This window comes from Mchenga conophoros, linkage group LG2 (assembly GCF_057382185.1).
Source record: "Mchenga conophoros isolate Kocher_MC1m ecotype Shallow Benthic linkage group LG2, M_conophoros_male_GT1.1, whole genome shotgun sequence".
Lineage (NCBI taxonomy): Eukaryota > Metazoa > Chordata > Actinopteri > Cichliformes > Cichlidae > Mchenga > Mchenga conophoros.
This window is the reverse complement of record NC_140527.1, coordinates 39,096,032-39,115,111: the sequence shown is the minus strand read 5'-3', so window position 1 is coordinate 39,115,111 and position 19,080 is coordinate 39,096,032. Positions and strand designations below refer to the sequence as shown.

At 38.7% G+C, this 19,080-nt stretch overlaps 3 protein-coding genes across 4 annotated transcripts; 2 read left to right on the top strand and 1 right to left on the bottom strand.

Annotated features, from left to right (window-relative positions):
• Window position 1: 1 nt before the first annotated feature.
• cops6 (COP9 signalosome subunit 6) lies at window positions 2–4,738 on the bottom strand. Its single transcript, XM_085245356.1, has 9 exons — window positions 4,615–4,738; window positions 4,376–4,507; window positions 3,334–3,422; window positions 3,015–3,077; window positions 2,880–2,927; window positions 2,659–2,773; window positions 1,786–1,878; window positions 1,469–1,569; window positions 2–484 (listed from the first exon to the last, which is right to left on the bottom strand). The coding sequence occupies exons 1-9, from the start codon at window positions 4,724–4,726 to the stop codon at window positions 344–346; spliced, it is 894 nt and encodes a 297-aa protein (XP_085101482.1). The 5' UTR covers window positions 4,727–4,738; the 3' UTR covers window positions 2–343.
• Window positions 4,739–6,141: 1,403 nt separating this feature from the next.
• LOC146582608 (uncharacterized) lies at window positions 6,142–10,368 on the top strand. The gene is made up of 3 exons (XM_085245332.1): window positions 6,142–6,557; window positions 6,693–6,768; window positions 8,120–10,368. The coding sequence occupies exons 1-3, from the start codon at window positions 6,457–6,459 to the stop codon at window positions 9,161–9,163; spliced, it is 1,221 nt and encodes a 406-aa protein (XP_085101458.1). The 5' UTR covers window positions 6,142–6,456; the 3' UTR covers window positions 9,164–10,368.
• A 1,769-nt stretch (window positions 10,369–12,137) lies between these two features.
• Window positions 12,138–18,938, top strand: aurkb (aurora kinase B). 2 transcript variants are annotated; one of them, XM_085245321.1, is made up of 10 exons: window positions 12,156–12,282; window positions 13,146–13,249; window positions 13,696–13,734; window positions 13,989–14,067; window positions 14,435–14,480; window positions 14,572–14,760; window positions 16,802–16,940; window positions 17,040–17,188; window positions 17,273–17,447; window positions 18,186–18,937. In XM_085245321.1, exons 4-10 carry the CDS (start codon window positions 14,049–14,051, stop codon window positions 18,357–18,359), a joined length of 891 nt encoding a protein of 296 aa, XP_085101447.1. In that variant the 5' UTR covers window positions 12,156–12,282; window positions 13,146–13,249; window positions 13,696–13,734; window positions 13,989–14,048; the 3' UTR covers window positions 18,360–18,937. The 2 variants fall into 2 exon arrangements, with proteins under 2 accessions (XP_085101439.1, XP_085101447.1); XM_085245313.1 differs by lacking the exon at window positions 13,146–13,249 and having other exon boundaries at window positions 12,138–12,282; window positions 18,186–18,938.
• The last annotated feature ends 142 nt before the right edge of the window (window positions 18,939–19,080 follow it).

Below are 19,080 nucleotides of genomic sequence, written 5' to 3'. Positions count from 1 at the left end.
CTCATGGGGAAAAAAACGAAAAATCAGCAGATCATTTATTACATACAGGAACATGAAACAGTAAAACAAACTGGGTAAAATAACAGAACGTTCATGTACAGTGGACTCATTGCTGTGCAGACCCACCAAACAGATGAGTGACTTTGTACATAGCTTTTAATGATCGGTGCTTTTAGATACACTTGTGGTTGGAATTTTTTAACTGCTCTGAAAAGCTACGGTTGGTTTAAGAACTGCTTTTTAGCTAATCAAAGTAGAAACAGACAAAAAAAAAAACAAAGAAAAGAAAAAGACAGAACAGAGAATAATAAACTGCGGTGCTCGTTTTGATTCTCTGCTTTGCTCAAAAGAAGAGTCCTCTCATCCTCCGGCCGATGCCCTGTCTGTCGTACAGGACGTTGAACTTGTTGATGAACTGATTCATACTGTTGCAAGTCTTGGTGATAGTGCCTAAGTAGGCCATGAGGCCGACGTCATTACATTGCTGCAGGGTAAACAGAAGAACGGCGTCAGGGAGTTCTCACTTTTACAGCACAATGAACAGTAACATCATCACAACAAGAGATATTTAATCATAAATTAATTTTTCCTTGTGACTCAGACTTCTTATCTTATCTAACTGACCATCTTTTATTGCTGCTTTCATTTTATTATTGTAGTATTCGATGTCGATGACAGCAAAACGTGCAGCAAAAAGGGTGCAGCTACACTTTGATAAAATGAGATGTGAGCTTTGATTTTAGGATTGTGTTTGTCTTCTGTTTTTGGACCCAGTACTTGGGAACACTGGGAAAGATTTATGTAATGTGGGTAAAAGTAAACAAATAGAGAGTGGAGTACACTGTGTAAAAGTGACTAAATAATCACCAGCTGTAAAAATACATCCCACTGCTCCGTTAATTTCTTGTACACTGGCAGATTATTAAAAAAAAACAATGGAAAAATACCTAAAATGACTTCACGCGTCTTGCATAGAACTTATCAAACTGAAGATTGGTGACTTTTTGCAATACAGTTGCACGATTTAGGAGCTGCTTTTCATTTATTTTCTATCTCATCAAAAATGATCCACATGCTTTATGTGGCCGGTGCAGCAATGGGGTCAGTTTATAAACTGACGCATTTGTCTTTACATCTTTACCAACTACAGCAAATGCTTGAAAAGTACTTTGAGCATTTTATGTGTCTCGATACGCAACGAAAATTTATTTGGCTCTAAACTGTCCACTGAAACACTGTAGTTCCATCTTTATAATTACATGTAAACACATCACATTTGAATACACTGATCCCTGAATCGCGTGTTTCCCTGCCTGTTAACTGTTACAATGCTGCTAAATATTAGCTATATTTAAAAACTGTTACCAAAGAGAGGCAAGTTAGATTATTCCTTTTCTCATTTTTCCCGGGATTTTGACCTGCCTTGGTCCATCTGTGTGTGTGTGAAGGAGCAACAAAGATTACTTACATCATAGAAGTCAGTTTTGAATTTTATGGTGCTGAGGACTGGCAGTCTGTGGCACAGGGCGTTTGCTTCTCGAAGGATCTCATGATTAAATGGCACCTCGCCTGTGAGAAACAAATAAACAGCACGCTGGAAAATGTTGAGTTTGTCAAGAAACTGTCAAACAGAAGCTTGTAATTACAGAGGGGCATGTTTGAGGGGCCTCCTTTAAAAAAAAATGAAGGAGAGGAAACATCTCATTTAAAAACATCTGCTTTTCAGATTTATTTTCACATTCTTCGCTCTCACTCAGTCATTAAACGACCCCCTCATCCTCTCACCTGCTTCCACGGCTTTGACGTACTCTAGAATGATCTTCACTCGGCTGTGGAGCATCTTTATCGCACTGTGCTGGGCTATAAGGTGTTCAGCAACTAACACAGAAGAAAGACACCAAACAACACAGTTAAACCCCGATTCATTTTGATGGTGACCAATAAGACGCAGGTCACAGGACAGCTGACTGATGGAGGAGACACCATGTGACACCATGCCCTAACTGACAGCTTGTTACACCTCATTTAAATCATTTATTTCTGGGTTTACATGGTTGTACAATGTAAAAATTTCCCCCCAGTGTGAGGCAGAAAGTTTGGAGAGCTACTGTAAAACCCTGAGGGAGAAAATTCAGCTGAAAGCATCTAATCCGTGGATCCTGCCACCATGCATGTGGCAGCCCATGGCCTAGGTTCACCTCTTTTTTGACTTTGCCCCCTTCCTAACATGACTTTAACACTTGAGAAGCTCTAGTATGCATCACAGAGGCATGAGTGCAGAAAGACAAAACTAGAGAACGGCCAAACTGAAATTGTAGAAGGTGTTTTTGCTGTTGTTGTATTTTTTTTAGTCATACCTCGTATCACAAATCATTTGTATATTGCATTTTTTAAAGGAAACACATTTTCATAAAAAGTAGTCAAGTCTGCCTTTAATCTTTGACAACAGCGCCTCTAACCGTTTCTAAGCCTAGAAACTCAACAAAGCTACAAAAGCCATTTCCTTTGGATTTGAAGCTGGAGAAAAGCTCTGATTTACCACCTTTTGTGGCTTATTGTTAAATAAAGAATGCTTAATTGGCAACAATTCATGACTATGATCAGTGTGTAGCTAGTAGAACATGTACAAGTAATTCTTGAGGCAACAGCTTGTCTTGCCTGTTGAGTTTTCTCCAGTGCCGGTGGCCGTCATACGAGCTACGTGGTCAACGCCAATTCTCTCCGCTTCCTCTGTGGCCAGAGTGTACGTCAGCTCAGCAAATAACATGGTGGCCTGAAAACAAACAAACAAACAAAAACAATACATATCAGATGAAACTGAAGCATCTGTGGCAATCAAGATTAGACGTGCACTAGATAAAAGTGGAAGTAAACTATACCTCGCCACTGATGATGTCAATGACAGATTCATAAACGCTAACAGGAAGCTGTGGGACAAAAGAACACTGTTTAGAGCAGAGGCGTTTGTGTTTGTACCAGTGACATCGTTGCTGAAACAATGCAAATGAACTCACGTCCGTGTGTTTGGTCATTGGGTTAAGCTTCAGGAAAAGAGGGCTCTCAATGATCTCGCACACCTGCCAGGAAGTAGAGAAATGAGGGTAAAAGCAAACGATCTGAAATATCCAGCATCATGTACTTGTGTGTAGACTCTATAGCAGTATAAAGGCATGTGTTAACGTACAACACAAGTGGAGCAGGTGTGTATGGGGTTTTAAGATATTTAAAAGCTTAAAAGTGATACATTTTGCTTCTGAAACATTCATGGTCACAGTACACGTGTCAAAACATCGACATCCTGCCACCTGTCAGTGGGCTTCAGTGTCTGCCTACCTGCTTGTGAATGTGGATATCTGACTGGTCTGGAGGACCACCTGTGGTGTACCAGCCCAGAAACTCCATGTCTTTGAAGACCTGTTTGACTGAGAGACCAGAGGACAAATGTAAAAACAAAATGATCTGATGACTTGACTTACTGATAAATAAATATCTGAGAGGGGCTTGGAGAACATAGTCATCAACGAACTCTCTCACAGTGACATGAAAACTGAAGAGATTTTTTTTTTCTCATGCTCCGCTTTTTTCAAGGTTACAGCAGTTAACTAAACAATATAGTGAACTTACGAAACAAACTACAGGTTTAAGTCTTTGTCATTTTAATAAAATGTGTTAAAAAATACAAATTAAAAAAAACCCTGCTTGATGAGGCTTTGTTGCAAATGCTTACAGAGGCTCGGGATGTCTCCACGACTGTGAGTCAAGTGCCTTCATAAAGAGTTGTGTTTTTGTTATAATCACTGTTCTGATTTTCTGGAAATTAACAGGAACTGACTTGAAAAAAAAATTACAAAATCCAAAGCAAGAGGCAGAGATCGAGAGTTTTGGTAGTTTTTATGTCATTTTGACCAAAAGACTTGTGTGTAAATCATTTACTTATGGCTCAACAACTGGATCCAATGCTGCCATCTTTTGGTCAAGTGTCAGGAATCTCCCTTCACGTGTTTTACTCCTTGCACATCCAAACATATTAACAATGTATCTGTACTCTTTGGGAACTGAAACTCCAAAACTACAGAGTCCCATTCTGGCGTTCAAGACTTATCAATTGTTGTACTGTTTATTGTTCTTCGTGTGGGAAGGTCAGAACACAGATAGAAAATGTCTCAATTTAATAAAGGAGGCAAGGACAAAACTAGAGTCTAAGTCTAGAAAAACAAATCACGACAAACTGACGTGTGAACTGATTTTCCTGAATGATGATTACGCCAGTGTTACTAATTTTAGCACAACTCCAGCTACCGAACAACTGAGTCATCAAAGAAGATGCACACACAAATATGTGCATTATTGTCCTTAACACTTGAACAAAGCTTACACTGTTCCTCCTTGGTGTAGTAGTACTCCTTGTCAATGTGCACTTTGTCGTCTATGGTGTGAGACAGCAGCTCAAAGGAGTTCATCACCTCGATGTTTCGACCCTCCTGTTTCCCAATCAGAGCTCCTATCACTGAGCAGAGACAAACACAACAGCATATGTTTATCTTTAACTTAGACTTTTATTCCATAAGCCCAATATATATGTGATAGGATAATGTGTTGTTTTTTCACACATACCCTGCATCGGTCGGCCCTCCTGCGAGCGGATGCGTATCCAGTGATCGGATATGTTTAGGATAACCAGAGGGTGTAAGGCCACAGAAACACTCCCAGTGACCCCTGAGGCCATAACACTGGGGCTGGCTACAATCACACAAAGACACAAACATGATTGGGATTAACAGTATGTCAATGACAATATATAAAAAAGTCAAAAAACTTGTTAACTGGAAGCACTTTGTCAAATTCAAACAATTACCGGAAAGCCAGACAAAGAGTTTCCATCTCAAATCAACCATCACAGAATTTTATCGTCACAAACTGTAAAATTTTACCTTCGTATGATATCAATGAAAATGTGTCGATGGACCATTTTTGAAAAGAATACATCTTGAAAAATGTTTGATATATGAAGCTACAAATTCACAGCAACCAATATATATGTATCCAATCTGTGGACCATAGCCTTTTTAGGCAAATCTGAGATAGTTGTGCAAAAGGGCAACAGTGACCCAGGTACAAACGGAAATACTTCTTCAAATCCAAATAATTACTGGAAAATTAGGAAAAAAGCAACAGTGATTAATATGGTCCAATCAGATTAACTGGAAAGTTAATCAACAATGGATCAGCCCTGTTTCGGTATACGTCTAATCAAACTGCATGTATATGTGGAACACAAGAAAATAAGCAGAGACACATCAATAGCGGTAAATCAGTATGGACCCAAAACAATCAATAACGTTTGACCAATGCATAACAGACAAAATAATAAGAGAGATTATTTACACTCGGATTGTAGCTGATGACAATAATCACTGAGCTCCAGAGCCAAGCAACAGTACACAGTTTTCTTTCCATTCAAAATAAGTGACTGGATATATCCTTTTGGCATTAATCATCTGTTTAGTTTGGCACAAACGATCATTCTCAGGATCGTTCCTAAAAGGTTAAATAGCATATACAATCATAAAACGAGTTCCACAGTTTCCCAACAGGACACCTGGACAGGTAGATGAGTCAGCGAGGTGCCCAATGACAGTTTATAAAGTTAATAAAACGCGACTCTGAGCGGTCGCCCTATGCTCGCTACATACAGTCATTTTAATGTATATGTAACTATTCACACAGATATAGGCCTGCATGTCGGTTTCTCTCATGTATAGCTAATGTTGACGTGTTTGGTGTTGCAGCACTGCCACAGCATTTTAATCAACTGCACATGATGTTAGCTTTTACTTCAAATTTCTGATGCAAACTCCTGTGGCAAAGCAGAGGGAACTGCCTGAAATATCCACACAGTGATGAATGTACTGACAGCTTCACAGAGCTGAGTACGTTAACCTGCTATGTCAGCGAGCAAGCTCCTTACGACCCTTTAACACCACGGAGTCGCCACTTCCGCTCACTTATAACACACAAAACAACATATACGGCAACCTGCGCGCAGGTTTTGGTTGGTGTGGACAGAAACGATGAGATGAGGGATAAATACTCGCCTGCCCCATCCACTTCCATTCCTCCACCATTGCTGGTCGCCATCTTGTCCGGTAATCCGCGCAGGCGCAGTGGACTGTTGATGCAAAGGACGTTAAGTGGCTCTTCGCGGGGCTCTTTTTTAAAACAAACCATGCCGCATATTCACGGTCATAAACCTGATGGGAGTTTATAGAAACATAGGCTCTTTGGGTCGGGGAACGTTGTGTTGAGCTTAAAGCCGCTGATTTGATTTAACTGCCCAGCGGCCGCTCGGTCACACAGTCAGTGGACCGGTGTTTCCGGGGGATTGCTGATTCGGGCGCAACCCGTGTGCGTTCATGTACCATTCCGTGTGTGAGGTTTGAGAGTTTTGTTTACAAAATGGAAGAATTTAGGGGCTGCAATCTGGACTACTTTCCCGAAAACATTTTAATCGATGTGTTGTCCTACCTGAACGTACGAGAGGTCGTCAAAGCCGGGAGGTAAGGGGATTTCAACTTTGCTCTCAATGATTTACTAGTTAATCGTCGTTTAAAACAAAACTCAGGTTTTCGTTTGTTTTGTCTTTTGTTATGTGATTTGTGCATATGTTTATATATTTTAAATTGTGGTTTTAGGGTATGTAAGAGGTGGAAACGCCTTGTTAAAGACCAAAGACTGTGGAGAAATGTCGACCTGACTTCATGGAAAGGGGTAAGGATGCTGTTGCCAGTGTGGCTTCATCATTTTTCGTTTCTTCTGTTAATGCAGGCCAGGCATTTAGTAATCTAGTCTGTTACTTGGGGATAATAATAGAAACAAACCCATAGCGATAACTTTTTTTTTTTTGATAAAGATGAACGACTGGGAGCTGTTGACTCATGTTTTAATTTATCCTCTCACATTAAAGCACTGGTTTTAACTGTATCATCAAATAAAAATACAACACCGTGATTTTCCTGTCTCAAAACGGGCCCACTTATACATTTGTCCTGAGATATTTATAGATGCATCATGGGCATGAATGCCACAGGAATTTGGGTCTGTGTAGGTTCTCAGTCATCCAGGTCATGGTAATCCAAGGCGCTTGGAAAGAAAAACGACTGGACTGCTTTAAGTTTCTTGAAGACATTTCACCTCTCAGTTCTAAGACCAAACGACCCTCTTAAGGGACAACTCCCACTAGAGCTGAAATACCTGGGGCTTTCCACCATTTGGTCTTAGAACTGAAGAAGCTTCTGGGGTGAGAGGTGAAATGTCTTGAAGAAACTTAAAGAAGTCCAGCCATTTTTCTTTCTAAGCTCTTTACATAGGAATTTGGGGCTTTTCATAATTTCTTTGAACTTTGTCCAGGGTGGAATAGAATAGTACAGAACACAGCTTTAATGGCTTTAAAGAGGAAAAAGTAGATGCACAAGTTTGAATCAAATCCACACATACAACCCCAACTAATATTTGGTTAATATAAATATTGGTTGCACTTCAGTTAAACACTTTCGGTAGCCATCAACAAGCTTTTGGTGCAACAGTAGCTGGGTATTTAACCACTCTTCTTTGCAGAATTGGTTGAGTTTAGTTAAATTGGTTGGTTTCCACATGGAGCCAGCTTTTAAACATAGTCTACAAGTTTTCAGTACAATTGACGTTGGAGCTTTGGGAAAGCCATTCCAGGAGCTTAGCCTGGTTTATCCATCCCAAAGCCAGTTTTGACATATCTTTGTTTCAACAACCTAGTTGCTGATTTGAGTCTTAGGCCATCTATTGGCAGTTTCTGAGCTGTTACTAGTCATTCTTAACAGCCATCCACTAATATTTTCTCTTGGCTGGTATGTGTTTTTCTATTGTATGTGTATTTTAGTTTCTTTGATAGTGAATAAAATTGTGTATTGCTTTTTAAAGCCCCTTGTAAAGCATTTTGAAATGCTTTTGTGTGTAAAATATGCTCTAAAAATAAACAATGAGCATCATTTAATAACACATGGGTTGTGTGTTTGTGCAGTTATTGACTGTTATTGTTTCTCTCTCTCAACACACACATATTCATGGACTGTCCACTGTGTGTTAGGTGACATCCCGCATCCTTTGGGTCCTGCTGCGTCAGTACCTGGGTTGCGGACTAAGGTGCCTTCGCTTGCGTGGTTTGCTGCTGTCCGCACGTGGCGGAACCTTTCTCTCTGAGTCTTGGCTTAAAGCTTTGTCCACAAAATGCCCTCGACTGAGTAAGCTCTATCTTCTGCATGCAGACCTGAGAAGCCTGCCCAGTTGCCAGATCCTACCTCCATCTTTGCAGGTGCTGGAGCTGCGGGGTTGTGAGCTGCCTCGTGGCTTCTTCAATCAGACCCTGCCATCAGCTAGTCCCCAAGAAAGAGCAGAACCCACATCCAGTGTTGGTGCTCAACTGAAAGGAAGGAACCAGAAAGGAAAAGGGGCTGGCTCTCCTTCAGGGATTGGTATTGAGAGGTTAGTCCTTAACAATGTGCCCTCTTTTACAGACCAGCACCTGCAGGGTCTGACATCATGGGAGAGGCTCTGTCATCTAGAGCTACGTGACACCTTTCGTGTAACAGCTAATGGGCTTAGAAGCTGTGCTGCCAAAGATGGTGTCTGTGGTGTAGAAGGGCTTTCCAGGCTCAAGTTTCTGGAAATAGGCATTACAGGGCGGCAGGGCTACCAGTTACATATGGCCTCCCTTGGCTTGGGGGCTGGCTGGCTTGGGCTGGAGGAGCTAAGTCTTGGTGGAAAAGAGGTGGGTCCAGGTTTGCTCTGCGCCAGCCGCTTGAAAGACCTGAAACGTCTGCGCCTGTGGGACTGCACACTCAGCGAGCTGCAGATAGCCCGGAGCTGCAGGATGCTCCGTGGACTTCGCCAGCTGGAATTTGTGGACGTCAGGTTCCAGCCTCGTCAGAATCCACCAGCAGAAGAGGGGGAGGGCGGTGAGGAAGAAGAGCAGGACAGAGAAGAAGCTGCAGGTGCAGATGGCAGCAGCGACGAGAACAAGATGGCAGATATGAATGATCCTATTCCAGGTCTGCGTCGCACACTGGCTGTCCTGCTGCCATCCTGCACACTGGTGCTTACCAACTGCTCTGTTCAGAATAATGAAGATTGAATGAAGCTATATGCTGCTATATACAAGCAACCCACATGGGATTAAAAATAAATAAATAAAACAATAACAACAAAAAACTGTTACATAGGCTTTTAGATCATGTTGATATAAGTAGAACCCGATTCAGAATGCTCTGTCAACTTTTTCTGACAATGCCACAATAAGTCCATAAATAAATAAATAAATAATTTTAAAAGTCTGCTCACAATGATCCATGTTTATAGTATTTTTAGGCTTTTAGAATGAAGTAACAAAAACTGAATAGCTGTACACAGTAATGTATTCAAATGTATTAAGGGTTTATTGAGCGATTAAATTAAAAAAAAAATAGTATGTATAAAAATAAATGACTTCCTCAACAGAATTACCTTTGAGTGCTTTAGAGGAGGATTGCAGTTTTCAGCAGTGCAAGAACAACAATAAATGTTTTGGCCCTTTATTTAGCTTTTTACAGTATTATGTTCAAAATGTTACTTGTCTTGATTAAAGCTGACTTAGAAGTAAGAGATATATTGTGATATGGTGTTTTCTGAAAAATCTGATTGGTAACAGTTGCATAAAACTTCCAAACTGAATTGTCTGTCGTTGACAAATCAGATTACTTCATCACATTGATGCAAACATCATGAAAAACATCTTTCTCGTCAGTTTGCAAGGTTGCCTCATAAGCTGAGGTTACTACATTATGAAAGTTAAGAAAAAAACATCTGTCGTCAAAGACACAAATTATATTGTCTTAAGGGATATGTCATGATCTCCTACAATACTCAGTTTCTTTGAGGTAAGTCAGTGGGAAGTCTCTCCTTTTTAGTGCTTAGAAACTCTAACGGTATGAAATAAAATGCAGAACAGTTGCTGTTGGACTGTAAACAGATAAGCAGGTGTAAGCTACAAAGACAAATAAGTCATGATCCACCTGTTTCCTGTTCTTTACCACTTCTCAACAGCGTATACTGTCAGAAAACATATATTTTACTCTGTTTGGTTGGGTGATGCACAGGATATTGTTGGGTGTTGCATATGTGTTTTGTAGAAACTGAGAACAAAAAGCAACCGCTTATCCTGAATGTGTGTATATTGTCTCAGTTTTAGGAAAAAACATGGAAGATTTGTGTCATCATACCGAAGTGTGTTGCATTTAAAGCAACCATTCAATGAAGGTTCATCTTGTGAAGAACAAATTGTTCTGAATAAAGCTATTTTGATGAAGTAAACCCAGAATTTGTGCTTGAATACAAATACGGTATGTCGACTGCACCTTTAAAGATGACTGATCAGTTTGTCATGAAACTGCATGTATCATTTTTCAAGGTCAAATACTACATTTTATCTTCTTTTACATAGGTGATTTCTTGTCAGCTTCAGAAAATTGTCACGGGTCATTTCTCTTGTTTTGAGTGTTGGAGTGGCCAGTAACGGTTTTTGAAAAGTGGAAAGACAAGAATTTAAATGAGTAAGTATTAATCCTACACAAGTAGCTTAATGGTACACAAACCGTATAATCAAAATTAAAAGCATCTTAATTAAAAGTAATTATGGGATTAAAAGTTTGGATTCATGAATTTATATATGATATGCAGTATATTTTGCAGCTGGAAATTGTTTTAATTTTTTATATTCTACACAACAAAGAATTTAACACCTACATACCGTTGAGTTCAAATTTGTCCAGTGTGAACATTTCACATTGAAAGTGACCCAATATACACATAGATTAAAATGGTTAAAAATGTTATACTCTTGTAAGGGTGCTATGAATTTTTGTACATTACGGCTCTTACTGGTCAAATTTGAGCCGCAGCTATTTGGATACATTTTAGATCCACCATAGGTCAATAGGTCAAATCAAGGAAGACATTGGTTTTAGAGACTCTTGAAACTAAACATGTACTGTTAGTAAAACAGCATAGATGTGATCATATATGGTGCACCTGTTTTACCCATTTCAGAACAGGTGAGTGGGAAAAACATTCAAGTCCTACATACAAAGTTTCCTACCACTGCCCTGAATGCACAAACTATTTGCAATTAGCTTTTTATGTGCTCCAAGTGTCGATTAATGTTGAAGTAATGTTGCTAATTATATATAATAGTTATGAGGGATTGTCTGCAATAGCAGTGAGGACACTATTAAACAACTGAAATTTCTTGCCATTTTCACTTTCAGTAAATTAATAAGTATAGCTAAATCAAAATAGCTTTTATGGCTGTTGTGTTACTGTATGATGATTTTCTGCAAAATAAATGTTGTAAATTTGAAAATACACTTCCCATACTCTTTATTAAGGACTAATCAACCATTTATTATTATTGTCAGGTAGGCTATTTACCGCATACATTTTAATTGAGAGAGCCAGAGAAAAATGTTTTTTAAAATGTAATTGTTACTTATAACATGTATGTAACTTTGTAATTTTAACATGTTGTCGCCTCTTGGCCAGGACTCCCTTGAAAAAGAGGTTTTTAATCTCAATGGGACTTTTCCTGGTAAAATAAAGGTTAATAATAATAATAATTAGATCAGTGGTTTAAAAAATGGTTAAAATGTATGGAGTTATTTATCAGGGAATTTTTGGGCCAATATAGACTAGAACCATACCGTGAAGGCATTAAATCTTCAGTATGAAATAATAAGTATAAAGTAAATGACGTATAAAGTAAAATATTTGCATTTGTGAAGTAAGATTTGAAAGTAGCATAACATAGAAATGAAGTAAAATACATTCAAACCGTACCAGGTGTATCAGGTACTGTTGGTTTTCTGTCACGTGCTTGAATTTTGTAGATTTTAGCCAATGAAAAATTAGGCCTTTATGGACGCAGACAAAGGATATAAATGCTGTATACAGCCTACATACATCACATACCGTGGACGTTACTCCTGCTTTTTAAAAATAATGTACAGCATGTGGGCGGGACCACATCCACCGCTCACCAATGACACGCTGCCCCTTGCAGCGCTTTTATCCAATGACTGTTCTCTAAGTGTGCGAAGCTCACCAATCACGTTCGTGAAGATTAGCTTTTTGAAAACGCTGGCGGCCGAGGAAGTTCTGGGTTACAAGATTGAGGTTTTCACGCTGTAAATTTAATACTGTTTTTCCTTCACTACGATGCAGGTAATTCGATATTTATACATTTATGTCCAAGCGTTACCGAGTAACAGTTGATAACAATTTAAACTCCGTATATAATGTTTACGTAGACGTAAATTTTAGCTTAATTTAGCTAACCTTGTGCTTGCAAGCTAGCTCAGCAGACTAACGTGTAACGTTAACTCGAGGTAAAAAGATCACAGGTAGTATATTCTATGAACGAGGCAGTGTTTTCTACTTCGAGTTAAGTTAATGTTTTCCTTAAAGGTGATCAGTACAGTGACTTGTACTGCAATTGTTTGAACGCTGACTTTAAATGACAGAGGCCCGGTAAACCTTTTTCTTTGTTTAACGATTAATTTAAATGTTTAACTCGTTGATCTTCAATCCAGTAAGTGTAATTTATGAACACTATATAAAGCATTGAACCAGCATATCTAAGGTCAGTGTGGCGATCAAGTCATGATAAAACAAGGCGTCTTTACCTCTCAAACCGGGTAAAGAGTTGTGGTGGGTAATTCAGCCACCCACAGACAGTGTTTCCTTCTCGGTTTTGTATATGATAATGAAAACCAGCTGAAATCAAATATATTACTGTCTCTGGCACTAGAAAACGCTTTAGATGTGTGCACAATTTAAAAAAAACGAGAGGGGATGGAATCTAGAAATAATCTAACCATCGGTTAGGTCGCAGTAATAGCCGTGTGTGCTCGCCATTATATTACTTTATTTTACACACTAAGTATTAACTTGAAGTGGAGGGTGGCTCTCCAACTTTAGGAACGTGTTACACCCTGTGCTATTTTGGCGTAAAACAGGAAGTGACAGTGATTGTAGAGGTGGCCCTTCCAGTAAGTAAAAGCATACAAATTCTGTTTTGCCTCTAGAAAGATTATTGGCGACCTGAACCTAGTTTAGATGCTGTTGCATTAAGTGAAGAGAGCTGTTAAATAAAGATCTCCAAGAAATACTGATGAACTGAAACAGTTTGGTAAGGAGAAATATTCCACCATTCATGTTTGTCATTGTGCATGCATCATAAGTTATACATGAGGAAAGTTTCTACAATTTACATAAATTCACTACAGCTCAGTGTGTGTGTGTGCACGCTAAGAAATGAAAAGAACATCTGGTTGTGCTTAATGTTTGAAATCAGAATGTAATTGTGACTTGGATGAACTTCAGACCATATTTTATAAGTAATCTATTCAGACATTGAGTTAATTCCAAACTCTTGGTTAAAGTCACCATTAATGATAAACAGGGAAAGCACTGAGCCTTGACACAACATCCTAGGTTATGAGTTACAAAGTGTGCCTTAATCTCTTGCTTGCTTCCCTTTGTTGGTTGTCTAAAATAAGTATAAAGCTAAAAGCAAGGGGGGCACAAAATAGCTCAAATGTACTGTTTTAGTGAGTTGTATTTATTTCTTTACAGAATAAGGAAAATTACGAGCCCAGAGGTCTTCAAAGACCAGTAAGTATGGAAATTGTAAAAGATTATGTTGCTTGGCCCATTACTGTTAACTGTGCTTAAATCTAGCAAGCACATCTGATTCAGCTTGGACTGAGGTGTTATTAAAATACCGAAAGTCACTTTGAGCAAATCAAAGAATATATGTAGGTAAAATTTTGTAGTAGTAGTTGTAATATTAATAAATGAGTGATTTAGCCATAGTGCAATGAATAAATCACTTATAGCTGTGTTTTTGTGTTTGCTCTTGATGTCAGTTTGCCACACCGAACCTGTCAGGCCCTCAGCGAGTTGTGGTGAAGCAACGAGCAGACACAATGAAAAATACTGTCACAGGTAAGTCTTTCCTTCTGTGCAGATGCTGATAAGACCAAGGTTATTGTAGTTAACTAAACTAAAACTGGATATTGGGGGGGAAACTGATTAAAATAGAAATGAAAACTAAAGTTTAAAAAAATCCATATACCTGGAAAACTACATTTAGAGAAAAAACGAAAACATAACTAAATTAAAATTAAAAGACAGAAAATTAAAAGGTAAACTGAAGTGTTCATATCCACTCTGGAAACTGACTGAAATTGAATTTGAAACAAAGTAAAAATGAAATTTAAAAACTAATCGCAAAACACAAACCTATGATAACTGATTGAGACCCCTCAGGAAATTTTTAATTGCTAAGTTTTAATTGTGGTGTTATTTTTAGGTCCTGCGAGAGAATGCATTGGCTCGTCCTCCAGCTCAGCTTCAAAGTAAGTGTACTACCTAAGGCTAGTTCTATATTCCTGATATGTTGTCTTTGTCCTGAATATTTAAAAGAACTTTTATTTGTTTTTATTTCAGGAAAATTTCCATTGATGACTTTGACATTGGTCGGCCACTTGGAAAGGGAAAATTTGGAAATGTCTATCTTGCGAGAGTGAAGAAACTCCAAGCAATTGTGGCACTGAAGGTGTTGTTCAAGTCTCAGATGGAGAAAGAAGGTGTGGAGCATCAACTCAGGAGAGAGATTGAGATTCAGGCCCATCTCAAGTTAGTATCCTGCTTCTTTGTTGTTGTTTTTTTTGGCTCTACTCCCTTTTGTCATCTTAGGCACACTGAGTTTACAAACACAAGTTTAATTTGTTACACAATATGTGTTCAAATAATAAGTGTGGTGATACATTCATTGAAATGTACAAAATAACCTTTTGTAGGACTGTCCCGTTTTAGGGCGATTATAGGGCTGAACGATTATGGAAAATAATCTAATTGCGATTTTTTTGCCCCAATATTGCGATGCGATATGCGATTATTTTTTAAGGTATTTGTCTTCTGTATTATTAAACAAAGACAAGCAATACATCATATAGTATGGCCAATACTATATTACATTAATTTTAAACTGTTCTTTCCTGGAAGACAGACCTCTGTTATGATGACATGAGGTGATGCATGAATTGATGACTGACATTTTTATTTAACTTCTTCAATCACAACAGTATATTTGAACATACACAATAGTTTATTTTTAGCTTACAAACATCTGAGCATAAAGTGCTGACAAGGAACCCTGGTGTAAACATTAAAATGAAAGTCAGTACAATGTGCAGATTGCAGAAATATACATAAAAAAAATCAGTGGCTTTACCACACTCAGTTTTTCAACATCTGTGAACTACTAGACAGTCATTCAATTAAAAAATAATATTAAATAAATAAAACTAATAAATAAAAAATACACACATCTTACTGATCTCTGCAGTCAGTAACATTACACATAAAGTGCAAACATAATAGCAATTGTATAAACACACACACAAACACGCCTTTAAAGTTTAAAGGCGTGAAATTGGACGGTCTAGTTCTGATTAGCGTCACCGCTGTCTCGGTGGAGTTTAATAAACTCGGCCGTCTGCTTCTTGCTATCTAAAATATAACCAGACACTGGTGTAAATTCTCGACTGTCTCATACTTCTGTTTAATAAGTTTTCTGTTTGACGTTTAGTCAGCTGTGTGAAAACCAAGGAGGAACCCACCCGGGGGATTAATAAAGTTTTATTTTATCTAATCTAATAACTTTAATCTCAGCCAAACCGATTTACTCACGAACAAACAAAACACTGAAAAAAGCCCAACAATAACATTTTTAGGTTGTCTAAGTGACTTATATATTACGTTTAACCCGAGCAGCGAAACTCCGCGGTGATCTGAAAATGATGTGCCGGGAGTTGTGCCGTTCTCGGCCGCATCAGTAACCCTCGAGCTCCCGGCTAGCTGTCGAGCTGGTGGGTAGCAGACGCCTCTGAAAACGTCGAAGCACTTTTGCAAATATGGGATATCTTGATAAACCGAGCAGATATTTGATGTTTACACAGCTACTTTCTCGCCTGAAAATATGTTAAAAGTTTATTTTGTGACCCAGAAAGATTAGTATGAGTAATTTTAAAACTTAGTAGCGGCCGCCATTGCTGGAAACTGGAGTTTGGCTGGGCCGCGCTATGAATTCTGGGATATGGTAGTAATTTGGACAGCCTTCGGCGCGTCGCTGTGACGTAATCGGTCTACAAATGCGGCCTCAGGAGGATGCAGCCCATGAATTGTATAATATAATCGCAGTATAATCGCAGCCTTTGCGGTTAGAAAATTGCACTTGATCATGTCGCGATATTATCGCAAATGCGATATATCGTTCAGCCCTAGGCGATTATAACAACCGTCCTATAATTCACACACATTTGGCAGGCTATGTGCTACCCTCCACTGTCTCCTGCAGGGACATTCAAATGGTCGAACAATGCTGAGAGCTGTGTACTTCTATATCTAAACATTTCAATAATTTGGGTAATTTAAAAAAAAATCTTTAACTGTGCCATTGCTATACACTGAGAAATGTAGTTAATGTCTGTTAACCAATAATTTACATGTATAATGCCTCTGGGGACAAGATATACAAAGAAATGGTGTGTTCTCAGTGGTTTATTTGTCTCTTATAGATTAGGCTGATATTGTATAAATGCATACTATATAATGGCTGCTTATATTTGGTGCATTTAGCATGCTGATTTAAATCTCTTCTGCTTCATTTCCTCAGGCATCCAAACATCCTGCGCTTCTACAATTACTTCCATGACCGTAAGAGGGTGTTTTTAGTGCTTGAGTACGCCCCACGTGGTGAAATGTACAAAGAGCTTCAGAGATGTGGCAGATTTGATGATCGGCGTACTGCCACGGTAAGAACTCAACCAGAATTGTAGTGACAAAAAATTCTTTACTCTGAACTGCAAAAATAGTGAAGTTATAACCTAATGCCAACCTCTTTAAAATTCTAGTACATGGAGGAGATATCTGATGCACTAATGTATTGCCATGAGAAGAAAGTAATTCATCGTGACATCAAGCCTGAGAATCTTCTTCTCGGTTATCGTGGAGAGCTGAAAATTGCTGATTTTGGTTGGTCAGTCCATGCACCTTCTCTAAGGTGAGGAACCACACTGTCACTACTTCGCTTTCTTTACGATGCCTGTTCACCCTGCCCTGCTCACCTTTTTTTAAACCTTCTCAGACGTCGCACAATGTGCGGGACACTGGACTACCTTCCTCCTGAGATGATTGAGGGACACACCCATAGTGAGAAGGTGGACTTGTGGTGCATTGGCGTCCTCTGCTACGAGTGTTTAGTTGGCAACCCACCGTTTGAAACAGCAAGCCACTCAGAAACGTACAAAAGGATTATGAAGGTTGGTGTTTATCTGCATGTGTAATGCACTTGGTCAGTCAAATCTCATGATTAAGTTACAAGTTTCAGTCATAGAGAAGAAGCTGATTTTACTGTAGTGAGAGAAGCCATTTAGGTATCACTCTAGTCGAGCACTTGTTTCCCTTTAGCTCTTACTTTATACTAAAAAAGGAAAATTCTTGTAGGTTTTTCATTATTTCTTCTGGGAATGTAATGTAGTACACAAGATAATTTACCTTCTGTAGCATTATGCTTACCAGATTTAGTACACACATTTTGAGTTTTAGCTCCGATTAAAGTGTTGCGCTGAGCGGACTTTCTTGACACTCAAATGTTCCCAGATCTTAACAATTATTATGAACAAAATAAGTCACAAGCAAAGGTTTAATTTAAGCTCCGCTTGTTTTGAACTTATGCATTTTCTGAAATGTGCATAAGAACAGTAGCTGACTGGCAGATGTGGATGACTCTGAAGGGCACAACATTTGACTGCTTATTCCTTTCACAAGTTTTAGAAAATGCATAAAAATACTTTTATCTATATGTTTAATTTTCTGGTTATAAATTCTTAAAATGACACATCTTGCATCGTTTTTTCAAACTTGACATGACATCTCATGTATCAGGAAATGATTATCAAACTCGACTGTACCTGGCAGTTTGTGAGTTGGCTAAGACTTTAAGAATCCCAGCATTCCCCTTTGCTGATAAATGCATGAATCAAATCTTCCATTTGCAGGTGGACTTGAAGTTCCCTAAAGTTGTCTCTGATGGTGCCCGAGACTTGATCTCCAAGCTGCTTCGCCACAACCCCATCGATCGCCTCCCACTACAGAGTGTCATCGACCACCAGTGGGTGCGTGCCAACTCTCACAGGCTCTTGCCTCCAACCTGCCCGGTCAAGAAATCCTGAGCCTGCCCTATGATGGGTCTTTTTCCTTCCGCAAGAGACTGTGGCCCAATATTTTTTTGGTTTCACTGCCATGGGCTTCAAACTGCCATTATACTGGCAACTTTATACATGAAAAGGGTTCAGAGTATTATGTCATGCATGACAAAGATGAACAACAAATTCTGAGAACCTGCAAATGCAGAAAATCTTTCACTTCTTTTGCTTTAAAATGACTTCGGTTAATCAGTTTTTGCTGTTTGTCTATTCTCGCATACCCTTTTTTTTTTTCCCCCAAATGTACAGTCGTTATGTATGTCCTTATCTATGTATAGTGCCTTCTCTAGAAGTGTGTTTTGTTTTTGGTAATTGTGATTTCTTTACTTTTCAAAATTGACACAGCTTTGTTTTGGATTGCTGCCTCAGATGGTGTTGACATCAAAATACTACTGTTAGACTGCCTCATTTATATTCTTGAATAGTTTGTGCCGAGGGGTTTGGGGCTTGTGCAGGAAAGCATGTTTTAATTTCCTTCAAGATGTACTTTAACTTTCTAATAAATATTGTAAAAGGATTTGTTTGCATCAAATGAGTAATTGATCACAGAGTTTATATCTAGCTGCTTGGCAAACCTGGTTAGTGTAATGCAACTATAAGTCCTACCTTTGCTAAGGGTTATATTAAGTTGCTTATACAACATTTAAAAAAAATATATATATTGATTTGTAGTCACAGACTTCTATCA

Bases quoted from the DNA above. Each gene is read 5' to 3' on its own strand.
- cops6 (XM_085245356.1), bottom strand. From the start codon at position 4,726: ATGGCCTCAGGGGTCACTGGGAGTGTTTCTGTGGCCTTACACCCTCTG. The intron at 2,928-3,014 runs GTGAGTTCATTT...TTTGTCCCACAG, and splicing joins CAATGACCAAACACACGGAC to CTTCCTGTTAGCGTTTATGA. The intron at 2,774-2,879 runs GTATAGTTTACT...GTTTGTTTTCAG, and splicing joins TTGACATCATCAGTGGCGAG to GCCACCATGTTATTTGCTGA.
- LOC146582608 (XM_085245332.1), top strand. From the start codon at position 6,457: ATGGAAGAATTTAGGGGCTGCAATCTGGACTACTTTCCCGAAAACATT. The intron at 6,558-6,692 runs GTAAGGGGATTT...TTGTGGTTTTAG, and splicing joins GAGGTCGTCAAAGCCGGGAG to GGTATGTAAGAGGTGGAAAC. The intron at 6,769-8,119 runs GTAAGGATGCTG...ACTGTGTGTTAG, and splicing joins ACCTGACTTCATGGAAAGGG to GTGACATCCCGCATCCTTTG.
- aurkb (XM_085245313.1), top strand. The intron at 13,735-13,988 runs GTAAGTATGGAA...TCTTGATGTCAG, and splicing joins CCAGAGGTCTTCAAAGACCA to TTTGCCACACCGAACCTGTC. The intron at 14,761-16,801 runs GTTAGTATCCTG...TCATTTCCTCAG, and splicing joins GAGATTCAGGCCCATCTCAA to GCATCCAAACATCCTGCGCT.